The sequence below is a fragment of the Lonchura striata genome, chromosome 8, assembly GCF_050655825.1.
Source record: "Lonchura striata isolate lonStrDom1 chromosome 8, ASM5065582v1, whole genome shotgun sequence".
Taxonomy (NCBI): Eukaryota; Metazoa; Chordata; class Aves; order Passeriformes; family Estrildidae; genus Lonchura; species Lonchura striata.
In genome coordinates this window covers 2649354-2666014 of record NC_140710.1, presented here as the reverse complement: position 1 = coordinate 2666014, position 16661 = coordinate 2649354, and the positions used below count along the sequence as shown (strand labels likewise).

Sequence of the window (16661 nt, the reverse complement as noted above, 5' to 3'; positions counted from 1 at the left end):
TGATAATTGATAAATAACATAACAAACCCAACCCAAACCAGTCTGTTATTCCACGATAATTGATAAATACCATAACAAACCCACTGAATGCTGTTCAAAGACTCCCTGCGACTGGGGAGCAGAAATCAATCACATCACCAATTAACCACCCAGCAACCTCACACCACCCAATCCTCCTGTCCAAGCAGTAACTCCTAGGTGAGACTTTTCCCTGCCACACCTGTTTGAAGAAGTTGGTCACTGTCAGGGTGGCTGGCCTGAAGCTGCTCAGGTTGCAAGCCTCGTCCCCACTCGTGGTTCTCTCCAGGGAGCGCCTCCCGACGATGCTGGAGTTCCGCCGCTCCGACCACGACCCCTTACGCTCTGCAAAACACAACAGTGAGGAGGAAATAAAGCAGAAAAACTACAGTCCAAGAGCCTACTTTTGTCCCAGGCAGGATTCCTGCTGAAGGAAGAACTCATTCCTTCACAGGAGGAGAGGGAATGATGCCATGAGGTGACAGAAGAGGGGGTTATGCTCAGGCAATCCCGCTCCAGGAGGCTGCGGAGCACAGCTGACTCCTGCTCCCCTCTCAGCCACCTCAGCCCAGTGCCTTCCTGCTGTTATAAAAGTCTTTATCATGCTGAGATTTATGTATTTCCCTTGCTCTGAAAGATGATGAAGTTGGCAGTTTTGGGGATGCTGAAGAGCAGTTTTGGATGAGCTATGTGGCTCGCAAAGATTAATCCACTCCATTGGAAAATGTTCATCAGCCTGTAATGCTCCCTCAGTCTCACAAGCCTGGTTTTAAATAACAGATGGTTTGCTAGTAAAATCCTTGAAAGATAAATCCATTTGTTATCATGGACATTTCTGCTTTAGTTCAACCATGACCCCAGACCATCAGGGTAGGGAGAGGAAAGCGATAAAAGGAGCAACAGCAGCTGCAGGATATGAATCAAAACCTCTGGATTTGCCCACATTCCCTCCTGCAGATGCCAAGTCCTGTACCTCCTGTGCCAACTTCAACTTCTGTGGAATCTCTTTCCAAGCTGCCAGCACTGCTCACAATGTTCATGAGGTGAATGGCTGTCCAGGCAAAAGGCATCCGGTACTTCCCGAGTCTTTGGCAAAACTGCTCTGCCTGGCCCTTCAGTTTTTCCAACTTTTCCTTGTTCTGTGAAGAAAATGTTCAATACAGGAGGTTAAAATGTTCAATCCAAGAGGTTAAAAAGAGGAACAGGGTCAGAGGTTCATTTAGCAAAATCAGTGAGGAATGATGGAGTCTTTTCTAACTCGCAGTGATTGTGTGTTTTGGTAGCACCTTCCAGAGGAGCAGCACCAAATGTCGGGAAAATGCAACTTCTGCTTCCCAAAAGAGGCCACCAGAGGACAGTCAGAACAGTCTTTTATATTCCTAACCCTCCTGAACAGCCTGGCAAATCCCAGTGAGTTCATCTGCTCACTCTTCCTTCAAGAAAATCTAAATTTTCCCCTCTGAAGTCTGAAAGGGCCTTTCCTAATGTGATTTTATGCAGGAAGTGCTCAGATCATCTGGAGTTCTGTGGGAAACTCAAAACGCTCCTCAAACAAGTACTCACATACTCATTTTGTCCAGGAAAGAAGGGAATAAAAGAGGATTCTTCCATAGCTCTGCATATTAAAGAGGAAATTTCAGAGCTTTAATCAACCTCTTAATAAATTATTTCCTCCCTAAAGTGAACAAATCATCCAAGATTTTGAGAAATGGAGAGGCTGGGACCACAAGAAGGGCTGGAACCTCTGCTCTGCCCCTCATCCAACCCTTTGATCTCTACCTGGCCCTACCCAACTGCACATGAAATCAGGAACCATTTGGGAGGTTCTTTCAGAACCAGGCAGAAGTGATGGGGTTAAAGGTGCAAAAGTGGTGGAAAAGTTGAAGTTTTTACTGCAAATTCCCATCAAAGGCTGCCTTCCCTTGACTCAGCTGATCCAGGGAATCACAGATGACTGAGTTTGATGGGAACCACAAATCTCCCCTGACAGCCACAAAATCTGCTGACCTTTAACTACTCCACCCCAAAAAGGCAACAAGACTCAAAGGTCTTTGGCTCTTCTTTGGCCTTTAGAATGGGATCAAATTCCTAATTAAAAATGGATCCTTTTAAAGACAGGAACAGTATCAACCATCCAACATAAACCAAAATACATTTCATTTTTTATCAAAACACCAAAGAAATTCTTACCTTTGCTGCATCAGATTCTTTAAAAATCATATAAGGCTCAGCACACTCCCCAATATCTCCCTGCTGTAAAACTTTTTCCAGCTGAGAAGGGAAAATGAAGCATTATAAGGACATGTATCCAGCAAGAATTAATAAACTGAACAAGCACAAGGAAGGAAAGAATTCTTTCACAAGAGCTGAAGCCTGGCAAGTCTTTGTGTAAGAAGCATTTCCTGCAGAATTTTCACACTGCCTGCAAACTGCAAATCTGTCTTGAACTCCCTTTCTCACCACAAGATTTTTACCCAGAGTCCAGCCAAAAATCTTGACTCAAACACCAACCTGAAAGAGCAACATTTGTGCACTCACTGAGCCAAAGGGGAGAACAGAGAATAACTTTTATCTTTGTGTACTTTATCCCAGGAGTGACCAATGTTGCATTTTATTTCATTTATGGATCTCGCTCTCTTGGCAATTTCTGCCCTTAAATACATCTGAAAATATGGCTGAGGGGCGTGTATCCTTTTTTGAAATGAGATTCAGATCAATAGATATTTTTAAATCACTGAATTATCTGTCATTTTCAGGAGCCAGCAAATTGTTTTATACAAAAACCAAGGTCAAGCCCCAGAAAACTGATTTATATCATCAAGCAAACCTTTGTGCTCTCTCCAGTTTCTGAACTGGTTATTACACTCTCTCCCAGTGCACTGAACTGGTAATTACAAATAAACTTAAGTGAGACTACTTGAAATAAAGCAGCTCTGTTCACACTTTTGAGAACAGGATTTCTATTTTATTTTAAATAAAAAACAAAAGACTACAATAATTTCAATTTCCCTGGCATTTCTTACCTTTATTACTAGAAAGACATCTTGCGATGGGTAGGTGATAGAAAAGATGGCAGATCTGGCCAGGGTGGAAATAGCAGCAGGGGGGACATGAGGCCGAAGCATTCCCTTCATTTGCTCAGAGTTTAAATCAAAGTAGAAATTCTCTGAAATCTAAGAAAGAAATTAGGTAGTTTCAAGCATTAGTTTGTTTGTGGGTTTTTTGGTTTTTTTTTTGTAAATTCTTCATGAACAATTTAAAATTGTTTTAAAATACATGTTAAAAACTCATGTCAAACCATGTATGAAAAGAAAAAAAAACAAAACCTTTTTGATTAAGAAATCAAGGCAGGACAGTGAGAAAGGAAATGGAGGAAACACCACACACTACCCATAAAATTTCCTCCAGCTCCCCTAAGGTGTGCAGCTCCATCAGAATTAGGAATTACCATTGTTAGCTGAACTGGAAACACCAAAATATCAAAATAGAAACAGAAAAAGAAAAAATAACACCTTGAAAGACAGACACTGAGCCTTCAACTCTGAAACACCAAATTCTTCACTGCAAAGCTTCAGAGCCAAAAAGATGTGAGCAGGCTACCAACACCAGAGGTCACTAAAGAACTTATTATGTTAGAGCCAAAAAAAAGGAGTAATGAGATGATAAAATTGGCTTATGAAATGTGATTTAAATATTAAACAAAGTTCACATAATATTCCACATACTCTCATCTACATAACTTAAATCTCAATGCATTAAATTCAAGTCTTAAAGAGATAAATGTCAAAATGCATATTTTTAACATTTTTCTCTCCACTACTGCTAATATCTTGAATAAGGAAAACTAAGAGACTCTTTAAATATTAAATAGAGAACATAAATAGGTGAATAAATGTATTTTGCATTTCCTACAACTTAGATCTTGAAAAGACTCCTCAGATTTGTTTTTATTTTAGTCATTTTAGCATGTGTGACTTTCTGTGCATTACTGAAGCATTGCTTGGACCCATGCCATGCTGAATCACCAAAAAGAGATTAAGACAGTCATAAAAACTTAATCTAAATAAAAGGTTTCAGTTACCTAAGTTCTCTCTGGGGAAGAGACTTTTGAAAGCCAAATTGGACTCCATATATATACATATATTTATATATATATATTCTGATTTCAGGCACTGTCATATTAGATAATATTTTTAGGAAAGTGGTTATACCTCAACTGCTTTACCAAGAAGAACACACAAGATGGTTCATGAAATGCCTTCATCATTCTTCCAACCTCTATGTCACTGTCCTCTTAAAGCTTTGCCACCAGAATGAATTCCTCCATTTCTTGTGTTTAGATTTCAGTGGAAATGTCACACTCAAGCAATTAAAAACCTACCTTCTTCTTTTCTTTAACATCATACAAAGCCAAACTTGCAAAAATGGGCTCAATTTCTATTTCAAATCTTGAAAGAAGGAAAACACAGAATCAGTTGACTTGCATTTTGTCAGAAGGAATAACCAGCCCTGTCCCCAGATCCTCCCTGAGATGTGTGAACAGCTGAGCCAACCCCAGGGCTGCTCCTGCTCCAAAGGGATCTTCTTTCCCAATTTCCACCCCACTCCTGTCCTGCTCCCTCCCACCAGAACCATGTCAGTGCTCCCTGCACCTTCCAAAAGCCATTTTAACTCACTGAAAGCAAAGCAAAGCAGCCCAAAAGCCTCCTCAGAGGGGGAGGAATTGTTAATTGGGATAATTGGAGCACTCAGCTCCCCTAATGCCCTGGAGGAGCCAATTTCCTGTGCTGCCCCAGATAAATGGCCAACTGCTCCTCTCAGCTTTCCTGACCAGAAGGCTTCTGCCTCTGGACATCAGGGACACCTATTTTGGCAATTTTCAATTGTTAACTGTTGTCAAAAAATATCAAAAACTCGCTTAGAAAGGTGCCAGCTCTTCACAGTGACTGTTATCCAGTGTTCATGCAAATTCCAACACTCCCAACAAGAACACTGACCCACCAAACAGAGCTGAACTTATTGTCAGAACACCTGGGGAGACAAAGGAATTTCAAAACATTCAAAACCCATCCCTGCACCACAGTGAGCAGGGGCTGAAATGCCATTTTTGTCTGCACAAGCTCCCCACAAAATCCATGTCCCATCCACGCTGGGATCCCCTCCACACCCAGCCCTTGCAGGGAGCTCAGCTTCAGCCTGGAACTCCTCCTTCCAACAGGGACAACACCACCAAACAGGTGTTTTCTCCAGTTTTGCAACAAAGCTGAGATTAACCTGGAAATGACCCTGCTTAGGTCATCTGAGCTTTCTCCCTGGGGAAAAATGCCCTTGTTTTGTGCCACTGAGATGGCACAATCCTGGATTACATCCCCGAGCACAGGCTCAGAGATTCCCAGGTACACAAGCAAACATGGAGCTGGGCAGGTTTGCTATAAATTTGCAGTCAGCAAGAGATGCTTAAAGAGCAGAAAACATTAATTTCCAGCATCTAACTTATTTATGCTAAAGACACCCTCCTTTGGAGGGAAAGCTGCACTGCTACTGCATATTATGTTGTTCCAGTTCATAAAAGGCTGCAAAATCAGTTCATCTCTATGGCTATATTAGGTCCTGGAGTACTCTACGAGCAGGAGAAATGTCCCACACATATATCTCAGTTATGAGCAGCAACTGGAGCTCTCTAATAAGAAGGGTTGACCTAACTGAGGACACAGAAGATGAATACAGCAGTGTGGAAAATCAGTTTTGTACTTTATTTCTCCAAGGGAATAACAGTAAAATTTTACCTTGTGTTATTAGAGAAGAGTTATAGGCAATGAACCAGCTGCAGGTAACCCTATATTCAGGAGCTCCACTTCATTAAACTTGTTTAACAGGTTTCTATTCCTCCAGTTAATGCTTACTAAGTGTATAAAGTCTTCACTCTTAAAGGGACACAGTCAAGGTTGTTGAGCCTAAACTTTGGGAAATCTTTGGTTGTCTTTATGGTTTTAAGGCTCGAGCATTTTTGATCTTTAAATTTAATCTCAAATTTCCTCATTAGGGAGGAGAACACCAGTTAAAAGCCCTGGAGGAGCGTGGTGAAGCCACTGGTGTGCCAGTGACATGGAACAGGTAGAGCTGGAAAGCAACAGGGAGAAAAGCCAGGAGAAGGAGGATATTTCCTGTCTCATCAATCTGCAGGAAGTCATGAAGATACAACTGTGTAACTCAAGCTTTACAAAATGAACCTGGAAGCCTATGACCAAACAATGCAATCACCCTTCCAGGGCAATAAACAAGGCAGTGGAGTTATTCCAGATGCACGTGAATACAGCAGCAGATTTAAATTCTGAATTTCTGTCTGTTGGAGTGGTACTTACTTCAGGGACAAACACTTCACCAAGAGTCTTTGGCCAAAGTGCTCTTTGGGTATTTCAGGGACACTGAGTCTCTCTATGGGCTCCTCCTGGAATTAGAGATACAAACCCTGTACAAACCACCAGCAGAACCAGGAGGCAAACACATCTATCACTTTTTTCTTCTAAGACACAGCACCAATTTAATCTGAGGCTTTCCAGCACGGTGCATTCATCAGCAGCTATAAACATGCTAAATTAAATCCCTTTAATGTTTCTACAATTGCATAACCAGAAGGGAAACCCAATCTTCAGAAAGTAATATCTATGGGCAAGACAATATGCTGAAAAACACAAAATAGCTGCAGTTCTCATGCATGTTAAACACAGGTGATCTTAAATGCTTTAAATCCCTGGCAGACTGACAGCTTTCACATTCCCAATACCCTTCACTTTTGTAATCTCACCCACATGCATGTAAAAATACCTCATCTGGTGCTGGGTGTAGTGCAAAAAGCTCCTTATGCCTACTGGACTTCCTCTGGTCCTCGTTGTGGTGGTCAATCTCCTCGTTTGGGGTTCTGTCCAGCAGGTTTGGGAGGAGGGCATCAGGCAGGGAGTTCTTCAGGTCGAAGATGCTGCAGGCCCAGCTGCCCCGGGGAGTGTCGTCGATCGACATTGAGCGGCGCTTGAGGTCATCCTGAGAGCCAACAAATTAAAAGCAACTTCTAATGGGAAAAGGACTGCACTTTTAAAGCAGGACTATAAATTAGGTTTTATGAAGCCAGGTTTTAAAGGCACATTACTTGTTCATCCTGGTAGCTGTTGCCATCAGGAGCTTCATCAGACTCGAAGACCTGTTTGGGGAGCCCTTTTTGCCTCTCCTTCTGTTTGTCCAAGGTGTTGGGATTGAACCCAGTTCCCAGCTTGTGGTATCTGCAAACAGACGATTTCACACACATTCTTAGCAGCCCTTTTGACCCCGACCCCAGAAGCAGCACCCCGGAACAAACCCAGCATTGTCAGCGTGGGTGCTCCCGAGGCAGGAGCTGCTCTCTGCAAACACAATTTCCAGTCAGCTCCACTGGAGCTGGGGCATCATCCAACAGCCACTATTCCAGCACTACAATGTCACTCTGTTCATCTATAAAGCCACTCTGGGTGATGTCAAAAGGAGGATTATCAAGGGCCAATTAAAGTCGTTGTCAAATGTGCCATTGTGATGCCAAGCTAAAAACAGGCCGGGAACACAAGGGCCAAAGGCCAGTGGTTCTGCTGGAGCAGGAACTGACTTGGAGCAGATAAAATGATTAACTGGAAAACCAAAACAGCAACTCAGGAAAATCCTGAGCACCTCTGGAGAACAATTTTCCAACCCTGACTGAAACAAGTGTCTTCACATAGCATCTTTGTGAGGAAAGTGGGTCCCTCAGAGCTTCCCAGAGCATGAGAGCTCCTACAAGTGAACAGTCTGCCTGCTGTGCTGACAGGAGCAGATCTCTTTGACTAACAAATTTTTGGGTGCCAAATGGCACCACGTCTGTATTTATACACACACACATGGGTAGAGCCACGGCCTCCCTGCAATATTCACTCCAAGTCAGTTCCTGGGCTCACATCGAGAATTAACTGTTCTTACCATGCACTGGCACTAAAGTTACCACAGAGGGATGCTCCAGATATGGGAAAACCATGGAAATGCTAGCAGCAAATAAAGGAAGGGAAGAGAAAAAAGGAGGAATGCATTTTCCTTGCTAGGCTGTAATTGCTGAGACCTGAACAAGAGAATCTATATAATCCTCACCTGGATGTCTGCATTCCCATCACAGCTCCACCAACAAGTGCAAATTATCTCTAATTAACACCTGACTTCCTCAGTCTAGCACACAGAAATTATGCCATAAGCTTGAAATCAGAATATGCTAGTGGATTTTTTTCGGGCCAGTGAACTTATTCACCTTTTCCAATATCATTAAAGAAATTACTGATTACTGAAAACCACAGGATGGATTCCCCTGCCTCAAAAACATTTTGGTTGCAAAAAAACTGGAAGCAGAGACGGACATAATAACGAAGATTATTTCCCCTGGGTGGGGAAGAAAAGAATGGAATGTTACAAGTCGATCCAGCAGTTCTTCCAAGAGATGGGGTTTGTGCCCCTGGAGCTAGCCAGAGGACTTGGAACCATCCAATGGGATGGATTAAGAGGAAATTGTTGGCACCTTTACTTGAAAAACAATTCAGTCCTTCCCAGCTGAGCTTCTGGGTTCTTTCCCGGCTCCAGCAGTAACTCTACCCAGTGCACTGCCATGATTTTATCCAAGCAGGAAGTGCTATGACTCTCAGAGGACAAAACCCCACCAAATAAAGCTCATCAGAGCAGGAATCACAGTCAGGAATTGCAGGTACCAGTGAAAGGCACTGAGAAGCCAGGAGTGGGTGGCTGGGTGGGTCACACTGTCCAGGTCTGTGGTGTATCCAAGACTCTGCTGCCAAGGCTGGGAGTTAATAAAACATCTCCCTCCCTCTTGGGTTCCTTTCTGGATGTTTTTTTTATTTTGGTATGAGATTACAAAACACTTTTTTATTAGGTCACATTAGCAGTGCCAAGCACATCCTGAGCATCCCCTGAAGTGGCTCTCAGGACAACATTAAACCAGTGAATTGTAGCAACTGCCACAAGGGCAGAGCTGGAGCTGCAGCCAAGTCATTTGTAGGTGATGCACATCACATGGATCACTCACTCCCTGACAGCAGCTCTTGAAGTCATCAGACTTCCAATCATCCGAGAGAGTCCCTGCTCCAACTGAAGCCTCTCAGAACCCTTCCTGTAATTTGCATGGAATAATCAATGCATGCCCATCCTCTGAACTGTTAACTCACTAGGTAAATGTTGTGATGGTTCAAATATTAACAGTTATTTATCTGAATTATGTACTTTCCCCACGTCTCTCTGGGAATCAAAGGAAGCTGCAGAGAGCATCTTGTCTATCAGATGGTGGTGACTCCTCATAAATCACTGCAGAATTAATGCAACTTGTCTCTAAAAAGAACTAAAACCAGATGGAACATAGGAAGAAACAAGTGCTCTAAGTAATTTTACTTGTCCACACTCTCCAATTGCTCTACCATGGTAAAGGAGTAACTGTGGACTGAAATGGCCTAAATTTTCCAAAATGCCCCAAGGGCTTTTGACATCCAAGATCCAAGTTCCCAAACACAAAATATCAGTTCATCTGAACCTGGCAACGAAAAGCCAGAGCACATGGAATCAGCAGCCAGAACAATATTTTTGAGCCTCCTTATAGCACTTGGCCAAAATTTAAATATGAACTTGAGGTGACCAACACCTCGGGGATTCTCACTCACTTTCTGTTCACGATCGCCCAGTCCTCCGTGTAACTCCTGACACAGTCCCTCACGTGAGGGTCCATCTCGCTGTTAAAAGAACGAACAACAAAGACCAAAGTGATGATGGGGATTTCTTAAACACTGATTTCATTCCCTGGAGCATCACCAGGTGAGCCGGTGCCCTACCTCTCCTCGGGCACGGCCGACAGCAGCGTCCTGCACTCGCGGGGGGTGTAAACCACCTCGATGTCATCGCGGGGAAACTCCAGCAGGTCCCGCAGGGGCCCCGACTCCACGGCCAGAGGGTGGGTGTTGAGATACTCCTCCAGGTCCACAGGGTCCACAGCTTCTGTGAGAGGCACCTGGGAAGGCACAAAGCACCACCACAGAGCCTTACGCCGAGGTGAAGAAATAAAGAAAAATCACGCGCGCGTTTTCTGCTCTCTTTTTTTAAACCAGTTCTTCTGCCTCGTTGAGGGATTTGGTGCAACGTCAGGTGATTAACCCCAGTGGTGTTAACCTCAGCTAACACATCACAGAGCTGCTTCTCCTGCCTTATCTTTTATCTGATGTTCCTCTGCATATTTCTCTGGTGCGTACCATCACCACCTAAAAAATACAACTAGAGCCAGAAAAGGTTACATCTATTTTCAGGAAATACAACAAAAGGAAACTTAGTACTTTATTGCCCACTTTATCTGAGCCTGGATTTGTTTTCGCCAGGCTCTGATCACAAAGGGAACCTTGATCCTGATCCAAGATGCAGGAACCCTTCCTCCCCCAGGCAGAACCCAGAGCAAGGCCTGATTTAGCAGGAACTCAGGCAGCCACACAGCTCTGAGGACTAACATTATTTTGAATTAAACCACCTCTCTGGGGAACACAAAACACAATGTTCACCTACCACAGGTACAAGTTTAACCACCTCTTCTCCCTGGTATTAGAGCCTTTAGTGCCACAATGACTCTGCCCATGCCAGGAAGGGACAGTGCCCTCAATAAAATAGATGCTTAAAAATCATCTTTATTGGCACAAAGCCTTTATCTGAAGCACAAGGAATGACTGAAAACGTGCAGGAAAACAGTAGATTACACTGGCAGTGCTGATCTCACCACCCTGAGCTTTTTTTAGATACATTAGAAGAAACTTTGCATAAACTGGATACATACTCACATTGCATAACTTGTATTTTTACATATCCCATTACATAAATACATATAAATATTCTGATATGAGATCATTATGCTATGAGGCTATACATAAACATAGCCATTAAGAAAATGAAACACTAAAAACAATTTTTGAGGAAGCTGTCTCTACAGCAACTGACAGATTTCCTAGAATTCCTTGGCACATGCCAGTGAGGCTGAGTGTTTTAACAAGAGTCACAAAAGCACATCCAAATTCAGCAGTTTTCTCTACTAACTTCCCCTTTCTTGTCATCCAGATGATTTCTGTGGGACAAGGAACTATTCTGTAGCTTGTGTTGGAGATGACTTTAAAAAGAACACTTGGTATTTCAGTTTTAAATGTGCTTCTTGGAAATATTGCTATACAAACCCCAAATTCCAGTTTTCAAATTATTGCCAACAAGTTCTGTAATAAATCAACTTTTTATTCACGGAAAAAGACTTTGCTAACACAGAGGGCACTGAAACAATTTCCCTACCACAAGCAACCTCAATGAATACTGCAATTTTCTTAGAAGACAAACCCTTCAGCAGGAAACCAGCATGACTCCAGGGAATTCAGGGGAATTGGACCAGGTGACTTTTTGCCAGGTAAGAATCTGGTTCACTAAAAAAAATGTGAGATGGCTGGAAATGTGGTATTTGATTCTGCAAGTTAGGTAGAAGAAACAAATTAATTTCTGTGTAAAGAAATATCAGGAGAATCAGAGAAGGGTTGGAAGGGACCTTAAAGACCAGCTCTGCCACGGGCAGGGACACCTTTCACAAGGAGATGATGAGCATCTCTTTAACCCCAAAACCTTTTCCCCCCTTCTCATCCTGAACTCTTGAAATGGACTCAAAATGTGTGATTTTGGAGAACTTTTGAAAGCACAAACCAGACACTTTTCACTGTTTTCACGAGCAGAACTTGTCACTGCTCCTGCCACAGCACAGCTGAGATGTCACCACCTCACCCTGATCCTCACAAACACTACATTTAACCTAACATTGTAAAAAAAAGGTTCCAAAATTAAATAATACAACTCAAATTATAAGTGTATAGTTAAACTGTGTGATATCATATAGTAGAAAACTTAAGAGTTTAAAATTTTAGAATATGATAATATATAAAACAAGATAAAAGTTTTAGAGCAAAAGCTAATCCTTCTTTACCTTCTCACATTCTTCATGAGTTTAAGTATTGTGTAAATAAATAAAAAAATCTGCATTGCAAGTCATGAGTAGTTAATTATTAGATTAGAAATAGAAATAATTTAAGCATCATTTCTTAATTAAACAGTTTATCCTTTAAGAACATTATAGAAAAAGAATATGTCTCCATTTTTACTTTGTTAAAGAGAATTACCATAGAACTCACACTTTGTGAGACTATAATAAAATTTTTTTTAAAAAATCAACATTAGTGGTGCCCTGGGTGAGGATGCAACTCGTGATCTTCAGAGGGTGACAGCTTTTCCTTAAGGAATTGCTCCAAGTGCCTGTTCGTTCCCAAGTGCTGCCAGCTCCCAGTGCTGCTCTGTGCCAAATGTGACCAACCTCAGAACCAAAGAGGAGGAACCACCCCGCACTGGAGACTCCTTCCAAATGATGATAAAAGCAACAAAATGAGTAACAAAACTCTGGGCAGAAGCTCCAGAAGCAGGGGGTGTCCAGAGGTGCTGGGAAAAGCATCCCCCCACACTTTCCATGGCCAGCACAGAGCCCCAGCCATGCTGCTCCTTGCTGGGCACTGGCAGCACCCCCAGAGGGGCAAGGAAACCTCATGGCATGACTTAAAGCTGCTTAGCTGATCCTGTTTTTATGCCCTAACATTTTAAGATTTATTTTTATTTCTCTTTCTGACCTGGCAGCTCCAAAGCTGAGGGATCTTCCAGAAGTGAGCTTATTGTAAATGCAGGCAAACCCAATGGGAAGAAATGAGGATGTCTGACTCAATTCAGAAGGCTGAATGATTTCTTTATTTTAACTATGCTAAAATACATTAATATGCTATATAAAGGAAGACACTAAGACTCCATACTACTTTCTCTAACTCTAACACAACTCATGACCCTCTCTGAGAGTCCAACCCCAGGTGGGCTGGATTGGCCATAGGCTCAATCCTCACCAGAATCCAACCAAGCAATCACCCCAGGTAAACAATTCTCCAAACACATTCCACATGGGAAAAACAAGAAGCACAAACAGAAATTGTTTTCTCTTTCATTTCTCTCTGTGAAAAATCCTAAGAGAGGGAGAAATGTGCTGCCACATAAGCTGCTTGTGCAAGTGTTGTGTTTTAATCTGCACAAACTCATTCACCTGTGATTCTCTAACACACAGGAACCTACCCCTCATCCCTTCTAATCTTTCCACTCCACTTACCCTAAACAGAATTACAAAAAAGATGAGGAAAAGCCTCCTCAGTATTAACACAGAGCTCATGGGGACATGCAGGACCGAGGGCCTGAGGCTGTCACAGCCCAGAACACACCAGATCCCCTCATCCCTGGCATTCCACATCTCAAATTGCCCTTGTCCTACAGGAGCAGTGGGATGTGTTGGACACGAGATGAAGGATGAAGTGGCCATGCCAGTTAAAAATCACCCAATCCAGAAAGGCAGGCAGTGCTCAGAAGCTCTCCGTGCTTTCCAAGGGTTTCCAAGCCCTTCACACATTTCAGGATTAGGCCCAAGGTTGCACTTCCCAATTTTCCAGTTTGTCTCTTTGGGTTATTATTGTACCATGAAGATGTAAACAAACATAATAGTCAAACCCAGAGGCCTGTGTTAGACTCACCATCTGTGCAGTCAGAAATACTGTCTAGCACCTGAGCAAAGAGGCCAAACATAAATTCATGGCTATGGAGAGGAACTACTTGGTGTCAGACTATTGGCAGATAAAAGGCAAGAACGTTATTTTAGGCTTCAGATATTTGTGGGGGAAGAAGTGATGAAAGAGGAGGAGGAAAGAAGGATGAATAAATGCACCAAAAGGAAAATGAACCTAAAAGATGCCCCCATGTGTGAACAGAACCACAAGAGCTCCTCTCAAGGCTCTTGCTGCCAATGGTTTCACCTTTCCCCTGTCCTGCTCCATGCTCCAGCATCACTCCAAAGCTGTGCATGGGGACAAGGACACACAAAATACCAGGGGCTATTCCAGTGTTACTTGGGCAAAGCATCAGTCACCTGAAATTGCCACACAAACCCATCAGGTGAAACGTGCACAAGCTCAGGTAAAGACCAGGTTACCCAACCCCATCATCCCAATCAGCCTCACTGCTGCTGGAGGAGCAGAACCTGCTCTGCCATCTCACCTCCAGCCCAGCTGAGCTCCTGTGGCACCAGGACAAACAAGAGGCATCCAACAGCTGCTTGTGTGACACTGGGCTACAGCTGAGCTCAGCCACCAAAGAACTGCCAGTCCTGCCAGCTGCACATGAAAAGGTTTCAAATCTGCTGCAGCAGGAAGGAGCAACAGCTGAGGAGGATAAAGCCAGCATGGTTTTGCAGGAAAGGACCTTAAAGCTCATCCTGTTTCAACCCTGACACTTTCCACTACCTCAGGCTGCTCCAAGCCCCAATGTCCACCCTGTCCTTGGACACTTCCAGGGATCCAGGGGCAGCCACAGCTTCTCTGGTTGCCCTGTGCCAGGGTCTCAGCACTCTCACAGGGAAGAATTTCTTAATATCTAATCTGAATTTCTCCTCTTGGTTTGAAATCATTCTCCCTGTGTAAAAAGTCACTCTCCTATTTTTTCTAAGCCTCCTTTAAGTATTGAAAGACTCCAGTGTGGTCTCCCCTAATAAACCTGATGGGGAATACTGGAGTGTTACTGCAAGAAATCCTGGCCTGGGGTCCATTTCTCTTGAGTTGATTAAGACCCTCTAGAAACCAAAGGCTGCAAGAGCCCAGAGCATCTTCCCCACCAGGACCACAGAATAATGTAAATGAACAGCAAATACATGCTAAAAATATGCAAAGGAAAGCTGCACCCAGAATTGCTGCTCTTTTAAAAAATACTCTTTAATTTTGTGCAGGCTGTAATTATAGATGGAATTTTGGACAATTCCCCAACCTGTTTTGCATTCAGTCTTTATCCCAGGATCAGGCACTGCCACCCCACTCATGGCAAGCATTGTTCTGTGCCATTAAAATCTACAGGAGGACAATGTGGGGAAAAAGGGCAGCTCAGGATGAGTAAGAGGTGCATAACCTGCTCCCTGCCAGCACAAACACTGTGTTTATCACAGCACTGATAATCTGAAAGTACAGAAGAAATCAAAAGGGACTCACTCTCTCAGACTTACCCTAACCCTAATCAAACCCCTCACTTGGAAATATATATACATTAAAAATTCCAATTCTACATGTCCTTAATCTGACCACAGACATGTTTAACCAGCTAATTCAGCCAGCAGCCTTGATTGGATGTTTTAACCCACTTAACAGGCAGTTTCCAGAGGTGCACCTGTGTTGCTGCAGTTCTGGCTCCCAGCACTTGCAGGACAAAGCCCTATTTCAGAGGTTTACAGCTCTCCTGCAATGGGGACACTCAAGCTTTCTTCTTTAAGGTTGTGTTATTCTTCACTCTTACATGCTCTTAAAAGCTGAAAAATCAAACTGCCTTCCCTATCGACTTTGCCCTTCTCCAGACAGCAAACATTGTATTTTTGTGGAGTTTTAGTGCACATGTCTCTCTCCTATTTATTTCTTCTTTTTGAGCACCTACCTGCATCATCATCATCACTTCCAAAAGCACCTGCACAAATCTGCAGGAGCCTCAGTGAGGGGATGTGGCATCACTCCATGGAGGGTAACACAAACCCTCACTCACTTCAGCCAGGCAGCCCAAAGGGATAACAAAGGGAACAAAGGCATAAAGAGCAGGGAAAGCTACACCCAGGGAGCCACACTGCAAAGCTCACACAGGGAAACAAAAAATACAATGCAGAGGTCAGGTTTGTACAAGACCTGCACCTGTGCAGGTACCTGAAGGCTCAAGATCTGCTCTCCTGGGCACTGCACAGCAGCTCAGTAACAACTAGGGCAGAAAAAGGGACAATTATTGTCTCCATCTCACAGGGACTGACTGAAGCACAGTGCCCTGATGTTCACAGGCATTCCCAGGTTTGCCTGGAGGACTTTAGCCCATCCCTTCCCTAAACAGCCAGCTGGGCACAGGGGATTGCCCAACCCACATGTCTCATGGGACACACTGGAAGTGACACACTCAAACCCCTGCTATGACCCTGCAGATTATTCCAGCTTGTGTATGACAGCACAGGCATGGAAAACAACATTCCCTCCCATTTCCTTCTCCCTCCCTCACCTCTGCCCTCCCAGGATGTCCAACCTCCAGGGAGCCCCAAGAGCACTGAGAGCTTATGGCATGAGAGCTTGGCAGGATGCATCTGGCACAACAAGGATCTGAACCCAACTGCTGTGGCCCAATCCAAGCCCAATTTCCCTTTTAGCTCAAATAAGATGCATCATTCCCAAGGGCCCAGCCCATGTGAGGATCACAGGACAATTGAGGGCTCTGTAAAAATGACAATGGCAAAGTGTGGAAGGTTGTTCCTCCTGCCTCCTTTCCTGCGTGGGAGTAAAACTCCCTGTGAGGATCCCATAAGGGACCTTGAAAAATTAACCTTGCAGAGAGCTCCTCATCACAGGGAGGATCCTGACTGCTATTTTTACTTGGCAGCTAAAGCACTTCTTCAAAATCAGGGTGATATTTCTTGCCAGTTTTGAAACCAGGACAAAGTTCCATCTTAA

General features: G+C 43.5%; 1 protein-coding gene across 19 annotated transcripts in view; it reads right to left on the bottom strand.

Moving 5' to 3' along the window:
- DOCK7 (dedicator of cytokinesis 7) overlaps positions 1-16661 on the bottom strand; it is a 94452-nt gene that overhangs the window by 62316 nt on the left and 15475 nt on the right. For 18 of the 19 annotated variants that reach the window (XR_014956850.1, XM_085585620.1, XM_021542714.4 and 15 more), the window contains exons 3-12: positions 9894-10069; positions 9726-9794; positions 7163-7292; positions 6844-7056; positions 6381-6466; positions 4400-4466; positions 3042-3191; positions 2209-2289; positions 992-1157; positions 221-363 (exon numbers count right to left, since the gene is read on the bottom strand). Coding sequence is in view for 18 of the 19 variants with exons in the window: in XM_085585620.1 (XP_085441746.1) it covers positions 221-363; positions 992-1157; positions 2209-2289; positions 3042-3191; positions 4400-4466; positions 6381-6466; positions 6844-7056; positions 7163-7292; positions 9726-9794; positions 9894-10069 (1281 nt within the window). In the remaining variant the exon portion in view is untranslated. Of the gene's footprint in view, positions 1-220; positions 364-991; positions 1158-2208; positions 2290-3041; positions 3192-4399; positions 4467-6380; positions 6467-6843; positions 7085-7162; positions 7293-9725; positions 9795-9893; positions 10070-16661 lie in introns of those variants that run through there. The other variant, XM_085585632.1, reaches the window with a different exon arrangement.